The 18,006-nt window shown below is 42.0% G+C and overlaps 1 protein-coding gene across 1 annotated transcript in view; it reads right to left on the bottom strand.

Moving 5' to 3' along the window:
- Positions 1-18,006, bottom strand: part of LOC308305192 (1,4-alpha-glucan-branching enzyme-like) — a 176,153-nt gene that overhangs the window by 131,801 nt on the left and 26,346 nt on the right. The window contains exon 2 of the mRNA XM_080749908.1: positions 1,555-1,724. Within this exon, the coding sequence (XP_080606034.1) occupies positions 1,555-1,724 (170 nt within the window). The remainder of the gene's footprint in view (positions 1-1,554; positions 1,725-18,006) is intronic.

The raw sequence follows: 18,006 nt of genomic DNA on the forward strand, positions 1-18,006 counted from the left end.
TCAGCTCCCGGCAGCCATCGTGGACGCCATCTTGAAAATGGTGCCTTTCCGCTAGTTATTTTTTCCAGATTTTTTAGTATGTTGTTTATCATACCCAATAGTAACAGAATCCATTGAAAAATCTCTTATATCAATTATTTGGGGTTTCAACCATATACTGATGTATCGAATATTTGATTCATCGCAAACAGACCACTAGGGGGCGAGCCCAACTTGTTTGCGATGGTTTTTGAAAACCTTATACCCATACCTAACACCATACCGAAAATCTAAAACTCTTCACCAAGTGCAGATTTATTATGATTTTTTACACATTAAAACCCAGTTTATAGGCATTTTCAGCTCCCGGCAGCCATTGTGGACGCCATCTTGAAAATGGTGCCTTTCCGGTAGTTATTTTGTCCTGAATTTTTAGTATGTTGTTTATCATACCCAATAGTAACATAATCCATTGAAAAATCTCTTTCATCAATTATTTGGGGTTTGAACCAAATACTGATGTATCGAATATTTGATTCATTGCAAACAGACCACTAGGGGGCGAGCCCAATTTGTTTGCGATGGTTTTTGAAAACCTTATACCCATACCTAACACCATACCAAAAATCAAAAACTTGTCACCAAATGCACAATGTTTACGAATTCCCTCCCAGCTATCAGGTGTAAAGAAGCGGCAGGTGACTCCATGTGTATCGGAGGAGACACGTGGCTGTCTACGCCCTCCCCGAGACCAAACAGCAGGGTTGGCAGTGACAGGGACTATATCGTCATTGCCAGGTGGAAACCTTGTATGTCCAAGACCTTCTTTTTTTGTATTTTAAAAACTATTTAAAAGTAGTGAAAATAGCCGATCTAAAAGCACACAACGCGGTGCTTGTAGATCTTCTATTTTCACTAGTTCTGTGTGACAATCTTGTATGATTAAGCAGGGCTTTACTTTACGAAAAAACATTTGAAACTGCCATGCTGGTGTTGGCAAGCATGGTATACGTTTGCATTTGTCTGTTCCTGAAGTGCCTGAATGTGTTTACAAGTGAGCAGCGGTGGAAAAAGTACGCAAATGTTTTTTTGTTTTTTTTCTTTTTCAAAATGTACGTGAGTAAAAGTATGAAAGTATTGGTATCAAAGTGTACTTAAAGTACCAAAAGTAAAAGTACAAAATGTTTGAAAATAGCTCACAACACACCGCATCGCGATGCGTTGTGAGCTTGTAGATCGGCTATTTTCAAATAGCCACAGTATAAAAGAGGGCTAAAATGCTATGTATGTTTTATAATATTATAATTTATAGCTGCAAAATAACTAGTAACTAAAGTTTTCAAATGATCGTAGTGGAGTAAAAGTACAATATTTGGATCCGAGATGTACTGTAGTGGAGTAGAAGTGAAAGTATTGGAAATTGGAAATACTCAAGTAAAGTACAAATAACTCAAAAGTGTACTTAAGTACAGTACTTAGGTAAAAATGTTTGTGTGTGTGTGTGTGTGTGTGCGTGTGTGCGTGCGTGCGTGCGTGCGTGCGTGCATGCGTGCGTGCGTGCGTGCGTGCGCTTACTGAAATCCCCAGTCAGGTACAAGGCCTGTGCTCCTGGGATCCATTCTCTAAACAGCAGGCCGTTGTTGGGCTGCCTCTGGACTCCATAATACTGGAAGCCCTTGCTGAAGTCATCCATACTGCCTTCAGACTGCAGCAACCTTCCCAGCTGAACATGGAACAGCTTATACCTAGGAGGGAGAGGAAGAGATGGAGAGAGGGAGAGATGGAGAGAGGGAGAGAGGGCGGGAGAGAGAGAGAGAGAGGGAGAGAGAGAGATTTTTTATTGTATTGATTGATAGTATTTCACTGTGTACACTTCTGATGAATAAAGCCCTTTGAATTGAATATGTAATTGAGAGAGAGAGAGAGAGAGAGAGAGAGAGAGAGAGAGAGAGAGAGAGAGAGAGAGAGAGAGAGAGAGAGAGAGAGAGAGAGAGTCAGGCAGATAGAGATGGAGGCATACAGAAATAGGAAATAATCACACAATCATCCCATGATATTCAGGATCAGAATCTATTACCTAGGCTACTATCACACAAGGACACTCAGTGCTAAGTGGCCAACAATGAGAAGGGGTCCACTCGGCCAGCTGGGCTTAAATAGACATGGAATTAATTTCCGTGACCCTGTGGCATCAGGATGGTCCTGGGGACGGATCATCTGCCAAAGCTTTATTACTAAATAAAGTGAAAAATACCGACTGTTATTGGAAGGAAATAAGACCATTCCAGCGCAAATTGTGAACACATGTGACCTGCTCCACCGAAATACAGGCTAATGTCACTGAATACACTAGGGCATTCAGGAATAGTGATTTTTAGTATTCGAATTATTCGACCTCAAAGTATTCGAATAGTCGAATTATTAAGTAAGCAAGAGGCGAACATTGTGAAAATAGCAGATCTACATGCTCACAACGCCTCGGCGAACATTGAGCATGTAGATCCGCTATTTTCACAAATGTATCTGCGGAGCATGTAGATCTGCTATTTTCACAATATTTATCTGCGGAACCGAGTCATATTAAATGTAATACCTACAATTCCAAGTGCTTGTCAGGGTGGGGGTCCCCAGTTCAAATATGTTTGTTTTGGGGGTCACAGCCTAAAAAGGTTGGAGAACCCCTGGTATAGAGCATTAACAAATTCATCCACCAGGGGCATTGATAACTCATTCTTATGACTTCCTGTCTAGCCAAGCTTTATAAACTATATATTTTTTAAAGAGAAAACAATAAAAAAATAAAAATAAGCGAATATTCGACTTCGGTGAACAACGTCGAATAGTGACTTTGAATTTGAATATTCAAATATTTGGTGAATGCCCTAGAATACACATGTACAGTAAGTTACAGAACGCTGTCAGAGAAAGAAGGCTCTTAGCTGTATAATTGCACCAGTGGTATCTTGGTAATCTAAATTTATAAGGTAATTCAAAATCATCTGTCATCCAATCATCAGCCATCAGCTACAGGTAATTTATCTTTTGGTTCTGATGGTCGAGGTGGTGCTGGACATTATACGGAGCTCTCCAATATGATGGACACATTTTAATGAACAATATGAAGAATATCCTATTGAGATACGAAAAAGACAAGAAAGAAAGAAATCCATTTTAATTAGTTCAACTGGGATGTGGGATCTATTCTCCACCTCCCCTCTAATCTTCACATGCGCTATAGCAGGGGATCACAATCTTTTCCATGCCAAGGATCTCCAAATAGCCATATAGCCTCCGGCTGCTGCCCCCTGACTCCCCTGGCATCCCCCCTTTGAAAACCTGTATGGCATACTGCCCATCATGGCCGTGTGCAAGGGAAATAGAACAAGAGGAGGCCGGGTAATGATTACAGTGCATACAGACCTGCATAACATGAAATAAACACATGGTAGAATTGTGCAGTTTAACAACTTGAAACATTATGACGAAGACACATTAAACGTAACTAGCTACACATAAGGTCCATGAATTATTTTAATTCTGGCCACCCCAGCACTGGACTCTTCAAATGCAGACTGTTTTGAGTATAAAAAGGTCATTACAGTTCCAGACAGACAGACAGACAGACAGACAGACAGACAGACATATTTCCCCCCTCCAAAATCCAGTCACAAAAAACTGCAAGGTAGTTGGAGGCAAAGGCATAGAGAGTGTGTGTGTGTGTGTGTGTGTGTGTGTGTGTGTGTGTGTGTGTGTGTGTGTGTGTGTGTGTGTGTGTGTGCGTGTGTGTTGTATGTACTTACAGTATGGATGTACACACACAAGTGACATTTGCTGCTGCTGCGACTGCCTGCTAACTTAAAGTAATCATTTATTAAACTGACCATATACGAATGCAGACTGAGAATATTACTGATTAGTAGTAGGGATAATAATATTATTATATGAGCGTTTTAACCACTTATTCTAAGCGGTTCCCTCTTTTTTTCCTTCCATCACCAAAAATATATAATGAATTTTGCAGGCTCATATCCTTCACAATGTGTCAGTTTCTTTTCTCATGTGATAGAAGATCAAATAAAATACATGCACAAAGGCGTGAGTGAAATTGTAAATTGATAAAAAATGAGAGAACACAGAGAGAAAGTAGTGGTACTGTACATTTACAGTACTTCAAAAGTTCTCTCATACTGTCTAATGCCTGCCCAGATGACATTAAAGATGGCGTTCGCTCACTAAAAACAACACAATATTAAGCCCCGCACATGCACAGACGATCACACGGTCGCAAAGACCCAGACGTGTGCATACGCACACCCCTCACAGACTCTACAGTGTTCTGAACATGATCCGGGGGGGGTTTTATGAGAGGGTAGAAAGATGTGGAAGATGAGGCACACTTGAAGAGTACAAAAGAGTTGCAGAGACAATCCCATGATACAGTGAGAAAGCCCAAGGCTGCACTTGCTTTCATTTCAAATACAAAGGGAGAAGGCAGCAAAAAAAAAGTTGAGCAAACTTTGGTGGAGGCTTAAGGCGAAAGAAGAGAAAGTGGTTAGAAAAAAACATACACCACGTAATTTACGAGCTACTTTTCACAGGAGGATATGGCAGATTTTTTTTGTTTTATCTCAACGCCATAGCCAGAGCAAATCAAATGCAAATGTAATTTTGAGTTCTTTGAAAAGCGAGCAAAGGTTTGCTGCGTGGATGTCAGCTGTGATACCTTACTTATACTTGGTTGTGCGGCATGTCACGCAGACAAGTTAACACTGCAAATGCGTTTTGAGATTGAAGATCGGCTATTTTCTGTGCGTGACACTGCCGTTACCCTTAAACATCAACATCGGAGCCTTAGGTGCCCTCCACACTAGGCGCGGTCACCGCCTCCTAGCAATTCATTTTCAATGAGAGGCGGGCGGCTTTTTCAGCCGCGCAGCGAAGTCTTGGGTCGGCGAGGCGAGGGGGCGCGGTCCCATGAAATCCACCGCGAGCGTGCTCGTTTGTGCATGCGTACACGGGCAGTGAGGGATGGATTGTGATCATCTTTATGAAATACCGTGCAGCGTTTACTCACTGAGTGAGTGTGTTTGTGTCTCACCGCGGTGCAGCCACCGCTGATCCTAGCGGCAGCCCCGACGGCAACCGCGCCTAGTGTGGAGGGCACCTTACAGTATGTCTTCAGTTCCATAGCACTACCACTAGACATGGAGGAACATTAATCACATAACATCAAGAAAGATGCATAAACTCTCTGCAGAAATCTGAATCACTTTCTTCCACAAACGTACAGTACTGTAGCTACAATGTGATCCAACGACCACAGACCCCCAGGCAGTCAATCACATTCAGTCCAGAGGGAAATCCCAGGTTACACAAGAGAACAGTATATTATGCTACATCTCACTCCACATGGCAAAGAGTTGGTGGGGTGTGTGTGTGTGTGTGTGTGTGTGTGTGTGTGTGTGTGTGTGTGTGTGTGTGTGTGTGTGTGTGTGTGTGCGTGCGCGTGCGTGCGTCTCATGTCTGTGACATGAGAGCAATGCTCCTGTATCTCTTCAGGTCTTTCACTTTGTCCTCTCTCTGTCTTGACTATAGGGATGGGACGATAAGCGATAATATCATTTATCGTGATAAAAAACACTGATGATAATCGTATCGTGGAGATTTAATTTATCGTGATATCATCGTCCGTCATGCACTGGGATCAATTCACCTTTTATTTGACGAGCTGCATATCCGGTACCATTTAAACCCTCTATTGGTAAAAGGTACTTTTAAAATAAGTACTTGATACAGTCTCTTTTTCACTCTCTATCAAATGTCTTTGCCAAAAAATAGACGATCTATAAGCTCACAATGCGTCGCAACGTCGCAACCCTGACACTTGTAGACCGGCTATTTATTGGCAAATGTTATGGATCTTGATTATCGCGATAATATCGTAAATCGCGATTTATTTTGTCACAATAATCGTTATATGAAATGTTCATATCGTCCCATCCCTACTGGAATGAAATCAATCTTTCCTCCATCTCTTTGTCCGTCAGTACAATGACATTCTTACTTTCTCCCTCTCTTTCTCCTGTCTCGCTCAGAGTATAAAGTCCCTTTTTTTCTCCACTATCAACCCCCTCTCTCTTTCTGTCAGTACAAAGTCACTCCCTCTCTGTCATCACTCTAAAAATATAAAGTCACTTTGTATTGTTTCTTTCTCTATGGATATAAAGTCCAGGCTCATAGTGACTCAGTGTTTGCCAATAGCGTGCAGGGAACAGTGTTGCCAGATTTTGCGAGAGAAATAAGGAACCAGCCCATAAGAAGCGACACATGAGCACTTTAAACCTATATGCATCGGCTATTTAAAAATAGACGGTCTAGTAGATTGGCTATTTTCAAAAGAATCTTGGGGTACAGGGGGTCCCTGGCATAAAATGTTTTCAGATGGGTAAACGTGGACAATTACATATACATTTGGGAGATCCTTGACATAAAAGTTGTTCCACTGGTTTTTATTTGAGGAATTTTTATACATTTATATTTAGGAAACAAGTCCAAATAAGCAACTATAAACAACTTCCAACTTCCAATATTTACAAGCGAATGTACAGAAAAACAAACCCAAAAGCCACTTAGAATAAGCAGACATGGCAACACTGGCAGTGAACCCCCCCAGTAACACCGCCTCTGTCCGCCTGGAATATTGCTATCTCTCTCCATCAATGTCTTTCCATCGGTTTAGCTGACTTTTGGTTTTTGAGTCCTTGTGGCCTCTATCATTGACTTTTAGTATAAATGTATGTATGTACTCCATGTTTCTCTCTTTCTTTACTTGCTGTTTATCAATCCATCTATATTGACAGAATCTACCTATCTGTGTGTGTGTGTGTGTGTGTGTGTGTGTGTGTGTGTGTGTGTGTGTGTGTGTGTGTGTGTGTGTGTGTGTGTGTGTGTGTGTGTATGCGCGTGCGTGCGACAGGAGGGCTGGCAGAGTGTTACTTGTGGCCATGGAGTGTTAGGTGACATGACATGCTTGTTGTATCATGACAGAGGACAAATGCCTTGATTTTGTGAACGTAACTTTGCTGCACCTGAAATATGTATGTTCTTAAATGCAATTTCCTTTGTGTGGACATAAATAAATGTTCAAAATGTGTGTGTATGTGTGTGTGTGTGTGTGTGTGTGTGTGTGTGTGTGTGTGTGTGTGTGTGTGTGTGTGTGTGTGTGTGTGTGTGTGTGTGTGTGTGTGTGTGCGCGCGTGAGCGTGCATGCGTGCGTATATGTCTCCTACAGACCGAGATATCAGTTGTTTCTGGCGGCAACAACAACACCTACGGTGCAACAACTGGGGGTTAGGCTGTTGTACAGAGCCGCGTAGGAGAGGACTGTTGTGCAGTGAGAGGAATGCTAGGCAGCCAAATCTTCCCAAGAAACTAACACACATCCAACTTACAAGGCAAAGAAGCTGGTTAAATATATACACCGGTGGTTGGGAACCTTTGATTTAGCGTATTCTGCTTCTATCCTTAACAGATGGTCCTGGATGAGGCGAGGATGTACTCAATGAGGGTCGTGAAGAGCAGGAACATCATTTTCTGAGGCATAATTTTCCTGCGTTCTCCAACCTGATTTTCTTTATAGTAGCGGACCGGTGTAAAGCTACTGTAAAACGGCCTGCACCCACTTATACTTGTCTTACTTCATGCATTTATGCATTGAGATAAGATGCCCTCTATGCAATTTTGAAGTCTTAATTATAATATGGCATAGGGTTACAGTGTATTTGTATGCAATTAATTCAGCTTATTAAGTCATCATCTCCATGTGATAACTTTGTTTTAAGTTTTGAAGATACAGAAATAAGAAACATTTGAATGCATATACTGTAAACTGCAGGGCAAGCTGCCAAAAACAAACAAATTACACTGCTCACAGCAGTGTAGCTGTAGACGCATGACGACTGATGAGCAACTGTCCGAAAAACATGCCAGCATTGATCAAAGTAATTGATAAGCTCGGAGGCACATAACGTCGATTCCCAGAGTTAACGATGTTGACTCTCTAATGATTCGGATCCTTGATTCCCGTCCCTAACAAAGCCATATTTCCCCAATGGTTTATATGGCAGCTGATCAATGAGCACAGCTACAATGGCAAGGCAGGCTGAACTGTCACCACATGTGACCACTCTAACCAAGCACAATTTAGACCTTTTCAGTTCAGTAAGATTTGATTAAGGAACTCACTCATGTCAATCATGTATGAAACTCAGCCGTCAAACACGTCTACTTTGATAGTGTGGTAGAATTCTCGGCCAAGGAGACACAGGAGTGTCAATATGGTCAGCAAAGGAACCAAAACACAACAGAAAACAGCGACAGCTCTACTCCCAGAAGTACAGGTATGACGGTATTTTATTCTAGTGATGAGGTTTGACGTTAAACTATGTAGTAGTCACACTGTTCAAGAAAAATGCTGTCCAGCACAAGGTGAACCACAGAACTACAGGTGTGTGAGAATACTTCTCAGACTAAGTGACAACAATACTCAGACTATACTGTAGGGTTTTTCTTAATACTCAAGGTCGCTTTACATGTAGAGAAAAAACGTCATTAGGCAAAAGGCAAAGACATATTGTGTCTAAAATTCAAAACAGTACTAATCTAACAGTAGGCTGTTTTATTCTAGATTTGTATTGCCATTAAACAACATGGATTAATGTTGTACTTCTCGGTAATGTATTATATTAAAGCTTATTTAAAGCAATAAGCACGGTTAAAATGCAGTTTTCTCATTGTCACCTGGCAATTTTACATGTCCTCCTCACAACTGAATGATAAGATTACACCATGCACCATGTGTGAACCTTTCTTTTCATTCACTCAAACTTCTCAATAGTTCAAAAAAAGAAATAAGAGTGGGATAAAAAGCCAATCCTTTGGGAACAGATGCTGGAAGGAATTACAGCTATCTTCAACCATTGAAACAATATGGCAAAAATAGTCTTTCAAGTCAGATCAAATTTGAAGGAAAAGAATGGATTTTAGGAGAAAGGACAGCGAGAGAGACATACAGAAAGAGAGAGGTACGTAGATGGTCACAAAGGGCGTTCTTAGTGTGCACATACTGCATGTGTACACAGAACATTTAAGTCATGTATGATTAACCAGTAGGAGGAGAGCACGTCCCTCTCTTTCTCCATTCATTTGTCCAAGTCTGGGTCCGTCTTTCTTCCAATCCAAAAACCGATCTACAATCTCACCTGACCCTGTGGATCTGCCATTTTTGTGTCGCACGACACTGTCATGCAACAGAGTATAACTCTGACATTATTGTGTGACATCTGCATGATATCATACGCACACAACCTTTGTTTGCAGTTGAAAATCACAGAGTATAAATTAGGCTCAGGACTTGACTGACAATTCTTAAAAGGCTAATCAGGGACTACGAGGGCAGTTTAATTAATGTGTATGTCTGTGACTGCAGCCAGCCAGAGCGGAGTGTGTGTGTGGGCGGGGGTGCCTTGGGAACACCCTGTCAAGCAAAGTGCATAAACAAACACATCTATCACACACATCAATCTCAACGCTGCACACACATTTGCTTGTGGACAGAGCACACACACACACACACACACAGTCAGTGATGTTACTAGGTTTTCAATGTAATGGGTTCCGGGACCCACAGGTGGTCATTCAAATGGGTCTCAGAAAAGTTTTATGAGTCCTCAATACAATGTTTTCGAGCGCTGTGAGCTTGTAGATCGGCTATTTTCAAAATGTTTGCCTATTTCTTATATTTATTTTACAATTTGGCTAATGTTTGAACTTAGAACTACTAAAACTACTAAAACATGTGCCCTTAATGAATTCGGGCGCGCAAAATGGCGTCGGACGTCGGTGGAATCAAAACATTGACGTTTCTATCGCCTGTTTAAGACTTTCTACGTGGATTTTATTTGTGTTAACGTAGGGTAAAGTAGGATGCTTTCACCCATGAACAATGGTGGTGTCTGTGGAATTTAAAAATGTTTTTCTTTTACCGCGACCCGGTAAATTATTTTAACATGGACTCCAATGGAGGCGCATCCCCGGGACCCCAGGACCATGACATGAATGAGTCCCTGGGCGACTTGAATGAGTTTTTGATGTGGGATGCGCACATAATGACATCACTGCACAGTAATACAACTACAAGTAAAAACATACAACAAGTAAAAACATACAGATAGACAGTTGTACGTATGCCTTTTTCACATTCACACGTGCAGACGCGGATGCACACGCACGCACGCACGCAGCTACCCCCCCCCCCCCCCAATTCTGCATATTCCCCACTGCACATTCTCTATTGCTTCTCTCTTGTATTCTTATTTCAATTTATTATTTTCATCCTATCTATACTATAATTTTGCGAATGTCTGAGTGAGTGTCTGTCTGAGTGTCTGTCACAGCGTTTCTCCTCAATGGCTGGAGCAATTGATCTGAAATCGCATCACCATAAGCATATGAACACACCTGACATAACTGTGAAGCCCGTTTGTCACTTTCACAAATCGTATGCTGTATATTAGCATTTTTATGGTGTATCTACTATCTATTCTGCATCTAGCATGAGGCACATCTATTCTGCATCTAGCTTGAGGCAAAATGTTTAACCAGCTCTGTGTGTGTGTGTGTGTGTGTGTGTGTGTGTGTGTGTGTGTGTGTGTGTGTGTGTGTGTGTGTGCAGGCAGGCGGGTGTGTGTGCAGGCGGGTGGGCGGGCGGGCTGGGGGGGAACAGTATCTCTGTAGCCATTAAACGAAACGGGTTTCTTACATTGATGCTCCTACATCATGCAAGCACCAGTTAAAGTTACTTTCCATCCCTCATATACTGTGTGCACAGTGCACATCCCATAACCCACACACTGCACATCATTTTGGAGCTCATATCTTTGAACGGGTAAGGGCTAGTTATACAAATTGCCAACTGGCCACGCTAGGTCGGTAGGTTGTTGTAGCATCGTCGTTGAGTGGCTAGGACTGCTCATGTGACACACACACACACAGCCCAGAGGTGCTGTGCCAGGGGTCATATTCAGGTCAGTAAACTGACACACACACACACACACACACACACACACACACACACACACACACACACACACACACACACACACACACACACACACACACACACACACACACACACACACACACACACACACACACACACACACACACACACACACACACACACACACACACACACACACAGCAAGGCACCCCGGGCCTTTGTATTTGACAAATAATAGTATATACCGGTAGGCTATATTCAATGCTACTCGATATGATGGCAACAGAGACATCTATTTTTTGCAAAGAGGTTTCGTGTAGAGGGGGAAAAGAGCAGACCAAGTACAGAGTTAAAGGTCAAGTTTATTAAGTATTGACGGTTCAAGTGGTTAGATATCTGAAAACACAAATTTACATGAACCCAAAATACACAGATGATTGTGCTGTCAAACGATGAAACTATATGGTATGTATGGGTTGTGGGGGGTCCCTGCTTCATCTCTCTCTCGACTAAGGGGTCCTTGGCCTGAAAACGTTGAAGACCCCTGTTTTACAGCAAGAACTCTAGCACATGAATCAAACTCAATTATCCACAACTCAGTTCACCCTGCATTAAATCAGTCTCTGTACTTCAGACATCATTGGGCCCCACAAAACTGCTTCTCTTTGATTTCAGCACAATATGTCTCTGAAGGGGACCTTGTGGTTGTCTTGTGCCCTTTCATAAGAATCTACGGCTCAAAATGATTCTACAGTACATATTTTAATTGCAGCTCAGACTCTCTCCGACTATACTATTCATCAGTGTGTTTCTCAAACATTTTCACGCCAAGGACCCCGGAGAAGATAAAAACATCGGCACACTGTTTTTAAGCTCCAAAAACATACTTTTATTATAACGTTTCGACCCTTTTAGGTCTTCATCAGGAAAACCTAAAAGGGTGGAAACAGTACACCAGTAAACAGTATGTTGTTGGAGCTTATCTTCTTGGATGCTTTATCTTCCCCTTTATTCTTGCCTTGATGTCCAGCAACTGGCCTAAATACAGGAATAATATGTGCACACAATCCCTTGTTCACCTACAGTACTTGCAGCATATACCTGACATTAGCCACATCCACCAATTGAATCTTTAAAGCCAAACTTTGTGCATCTTTCTACTACTGTGTGCAAGAAAAGCAAGAATCCTTTGAGTCCCGTCTATGTGCCAATTCAGTTTGCATACCTCTCACCTGAGCAACACTAAGGAAAGATCAATAGCTGAAGTGAAATTGAGCAAACACATATAGGAAAATAAGTGGGACCCGCGATGTTGGGGCAGTGGCACCTTGTGATATTAGCACTGACATGGAGACTGACTACAGTGACAGCATCCCTGCTCAGGAGGAGAGAGGTCAGACTGGTGAACACAATGGTGCATCATGCTCCAATGAAGCCTGCCAAGCAACTGCCTGCCATAGCAGACTGCTTCAAATTGTTCATTGAGAGGCCTAAGGACATAAGAGCAATCACAAACCTATTCACAGTACATAACTGTCATATGATACTGATATCAATAACTCCCCAGGGAGTCTATACTATTTGTGGCTAGTGGTGGTGATGGTGGGCACATCACACAAAACTGCGACTGTCTGGAAAGTCTGTCACCTGGTGATGTGGTCCTAGCAGATGGAGGGTTCACCACAGGAGATGCTGTGGGCTTGTACAGCGTTCATCTCCGAATAACTGCTTTCACTAAAGGGACTGCACCCAAGTGAACTTGAGACTATATGAGGGGACGAGCAGCTGTTGAATGGGTCATTAGTCTCGTGAGGAACAAGTACATCATCTTACAATACCCATCTCTCTCTGCCAGACTGCACCTCCAGGAGAGCGTACATTTTACATCTCCAAGATGGTCAGAGATCTCTGTGTTTAGTTTGTGCAACATTTAAACATCTGTTGTCCCCTCAAAATAGCACGAGTTTCAGAAACATTGCGTAACTACAAAACATTCAATGTACTCTAAATAAATTGCATTTATTTTTATGCATGGCAGATGCTCATTAATATCCTTTGCAATAAAAATAGGAGGCATTGAAACACATTGCCATTTTTGAATTCATTGTTAATAATAGACTCATAATAAACATAGTCTACATACAGTACTGCAAGGTGCCACTGGTTTTCATGCCTCAATATTTATGCCAAATATCTCAATAGCGATACAATATGTGTTCACAAAACTTAACACAGATTTTATATATCAAGTGTCACCACAGAGAGTTTAGTCTCATCTCTGCCACATGCATTCGAGATTGTACTTGATGCATTAGCTTGTGGTTGGTCTTTCTTCAGTGACACAGTTCCATCCTCCCAGAATGATGGATTATCGCAGCTTCTTTTAGTGAGGAAGCAGTCCCTGGTGTTGAAGCTGCATTCTATATCCAAAAATGCCATCACCATGGCAGGTGCATACGGCCAGGCGATGCTCCAATCCAGGGTAGTTCTGGGTTGATGATGGACCCTGGTGCCTCAACCTGAAAGTCTTCATGCTGGTCTTGCATCATTGCTATAAATTTGCCCTAGTATGCCCTCATTCATTTGACCTCATCTGGCAAAAAATGGAAAACAAACGTTGTATTACAATGTGACCATGTCCGAGTGAAGAAGAATGTGTTGCCAGTCTGACCAAAAAACTGTGTTTTAACATAATGGTATGCTTATTCTATTATCAACAGTGATATTATGTTTTATTCAGCAGACTCAATAGTCTCTATGAAAGTATTGTGGTCAAAGTGAAACACCTTCTGTTAAATGCTGATAGGCAGTCAGTGGCATGCAGACAATGTAAATTAATCCTGCAGTATGCATTATTGTCTAGCATGAACCTCTCTGGAGATGCACTGTAGGTCTATGCATAGCTTTTCTATTAAACTGTTCTATAATCTATGTACCCTTGTTGCCTCGGTGGAGAACCAAGAAGCGCATGGGATAGAAAATCCCTTTGATCATGGATGCAGGTCTGTCTGCTCTGTCTGCCTCACAGAATACTGACGCAGTGACTCTTCTTGGTCCTCTGATGAAACCATACTCTAGCTTTAACCATCAAAAAGAACATTTTGGGTGAGGGAGCGTATGAAATTATTATTGCAGAGAACCCCCCCCCCCACACACACACACACACACACACACACACACACACACACACCTTTTTTTTTATACAAAATGCAAGCCACAGTATACCCAAATTGATCCACGTTTTTGTCTTCTGATAAATGTTTTTTTCATATATATATTTTTTTCCTCACTCATAATATTTACAGTATATCTAAACACACATACAGTACATAAATGCAAGTTGGAACAAAAGAAGTGAATTGAAAAAGAAGTGAAAATCTATAATGAAGATTATAATGATTGTGGTTAAAGAAGATGGTTAGCCAATTGGCTAACCAAGAAAAGAGGAAAAGCCATCATACACTTACCCATACTGCGATCAAGAACAGTTTTTCCAATCTCCATTAGGATCATTAACCCATGCTGAAGTGAAGTTGTGGTAAGCTTCAGTGCTCTTAAATGTCTTCTTGAGGGACATCCCATAATCAGGAGAGGGATACCGTACGTGGATATGGTACATATAAATATCGACAAACGCTCATTTAGAGTAAGTGGAGATAGCAATTCACTTGGAAGTGAATAAATTACCAGGCGACGATGACCGGAAGGAGATTAACGGAGTAGTAAAAGCAGCATAAAAAATCATTGGCCAACATCTGTGATATTTATAACACCTGCATCCTATGGATGGGCCTGAAAATAATCATGGAGCGTCCCCTAGGCCTTTTATCCAGCCAATGCGCATTTTGTTCCATTATGAAGTATTAAAACCAAACACACTGTAACAGCACATATCCTGAGCCTCAGGCTCAAGTCAATTCCTCATCATTAATAGAGGCCATGAACTCAACTTAATTGTGTCCCCTAGTGGGGTGTTTAATGCACCAGACTCTGGTGTTTTATCTAATTCTTTGGGAGTATTCATATGTTTTATGCCGATGTTTGTGTATTTTTGTCTCAACCGAGCACACACCAAGACAAACTCGAATAAATGTTTCATAGCGATGGTAATAAACTATTACATTTTGAATCTCAGCCCACACCACGAATTGTTTTGAGATTGTTGCTTTTTTTTCCAGTGCAGACTTCATACATGATAAAGCTAGGTTTTTACCAGGGCTTTAGTTGGTAAAACATATTTTATTTAACATTTTTGGACACTGGGTTATATATTTAACAATATATTTTATTTATATTTGTCCTCTCAAAATTCATTTTCTCTATCATCTCTAAAATCTGTCTAAATAATTGACCATTTCTAGGACATTTTCCACTTTTTTACCCCTTTTATTTTTTTGCATTGGGAAGTGGCACAATACGCTCTCTTTCAAATATGGTCAGAGTTGTTGTTGTTAAGTTATAATCATAGTGTGAGCACCCACTCATCCCTTGTCCTCTGCTTGTAGGCTATAGTAGCATTAATTAATCCTCAGTGCTGACAGGCATTCAGCCTTCCTTTACAATCTAATTGTTCCGTGGAGACTGAGACTCAAAATGATGCTCTTATGAAGGGTGTTCATGAGCATGTTTCAGTGTGTGGGTTTTTTCCCCCCGTCGACAGCCTTTTGCCTTTCTCATTCTTCCTGGGATGCTCTTCTGTGGTTTCGCTTCAGGCTAGCCCTAAACAGCTCCGCACTCGCTTCAACAAGCATGTTCTGTTTGTGTGGGTGTGTTTATGAAAGGAAATTGCACATAATTTGGTAGAATGTTTATGAAAAGATAACATATATGCGCTAGATATTAATTCCATATTATTTGCTTTTACCCCCCTGAACTAAATTGGCCTCGCTTGGCCCATTCAAACCCTGTAGTACAGTATGTCTTGTGATCGTTGTAGATCTGCTTTTGGCGCAACATTGTTGGCACTATGTTCAACTATTGTGGCATGTCAAAAATATAGGGAGGCTGTTGTTCATGTGCTTATGTTAGTTTATGTAGGCTATAGGCTAGCCCAGGACAGGCTTAATCAAGTTATGCAAGTCAGCAATCGCTGACTTACGGCAAACCACTTCAGGAAAAAAAAAGTATAGAAGTTTGGTGCCGAGAAAATTACTTTGCTCACATTTGTTGGAAAGCATTTTCCTTTCTAATGTGGGGTTTAATGACCTTTTGTCTGCGCACCCTGTTTGCCGTCGTCTACTCCAGCCCACAAATTAACCACACTACAACAGGGCGTTTAAAAAGTCTGTTCGAAACCAGGGCTGGAGTGGCACCCCCCCTCCCCTGCCTGCTGACCCCTATCATCAGCACCCAATCCATCAGACAGGTGCCAGGTTGAAACGGTGCTCTATGTTGTTGTACAAAACACACACACCAACACACTCCATTCAGAACATGTGCATTCTCGCACGCACACACACAGAGGCATGAACACAAACACAAGGAGCGTGGGCTCACACTTGGCATGTACAGTACAGTACACATACAAGTCCACATAGGCATGCACACAAGACAGTCTAACACACACACACACACACACACACACACACACACACACACACACACACACACACACACACACACACACACACACACACACACACACACACACACACACACACACACAGAACATATTCAGGAGTGGCAGTTTTAAAAACCCATTTTCCCCTTGGTTAAGCAAGCAGCACCAACACTCGACTAATGGAAAACTCTGCTCCTAAATGAGGTCGGAGAAATTCTATCTTACACACTAGTTGCTGTGAATTCTAATAAAGCGGCCTTTACAAGTCCTGTAGGCCATAGCATCACAGAGCGTACATTCTCAACAGTACTGAACCCTTAGGAACAAATTCAACTCTATCTTAAAAATAAAGGTCTGTGTAGGATCTGAATTCACCTGTGAACACGTCTGTAGTCCTATTTTTTTTTTTACACTAAAATTACAACGGAGTCTCCCTCCCAAAAGGTATATTTAGACCAATATACATTTTGGCCAATTTTGACCAAACAATATGACTTTTGGGGAATATATGATTTACGACTATGACTATCGGGACATAACTCGGATTAAATCTCAGATGGCACTGAGTCGGCTCCAAGCGGACTTCGCAATGTTCGGCATGAAGACTTGCTTGCCTAAGATCGCTCGGCGGTGCCTCCCATGGCTCAAGTCCGCTTGAGACTGCGCACCTCCGACGTTTTAACAGTTTTTTTGTCGGCTGTAATGCGGAAACTTATTTGGCCAATTTGACATTAGCAGAAATTGCAGATCGCAAACTCACAACACGTAAGGGCAGTGAAAAGAAATTCATCCATTGATCGTAATCAAGGTAAAAGTCTGAAATGATTGTGATATTGATCATATCGACTACATAGTAGGTATATAAAGGCTATCTTTTCATGTGTGTAGGCTTCTGTAACCCTGATTCTATGGAAACTTGAAGGTAACAACAGCAGGTCAAATGTCTAATCTGAAGGATGCACTCTGGCACATTCACACAAACCCTTACTGTATCCGGCATCCAGTACACAGAACAAATACATAATTGTCTCCACCAGCCGAAGGCTGAGGGAGAGTATGTTTTCCCCTCCGTCCGTCCGTCCGTCCGTGCGTCCGTGCGTCCGTGCGTCCGTGCGTCCGTGCGTGCGTCCTCGCAGTTTGTGAACAGCTAATCTCAGTCACTGTTGGCCCGATCGCTGCCAAACTGAGCACACACACTCCCTGGATGCCAATCTAGAACCTCTGCCCCACATTTTTCAAATCAGCCTCATGGTGGCGCTATAACAGGCCGATTTGTGTGGCCTGGTTGTTACCAGCTAATCTCCGGCGCCGTTGGCCCGATCGCTGCCAAACTGAGCACACACACTCCCTGGATGCTAATTCAGAACCTCTGCCCCACATTTTTTAAATCAGCCTCATGGTGGCGCTA

This window comes from Nannobrachium achirus (genome assembly GCF_963921795.1).
Source record: "Nannobrachium achirus genome assembly, chromosome: 19".
Lineage (NCBI taxonomy): Eukaryota > Metazoa > Chordata > Actinopteri > Myctophiformes > Myctophidae > Nannobrachium > Nannobrachium achirus.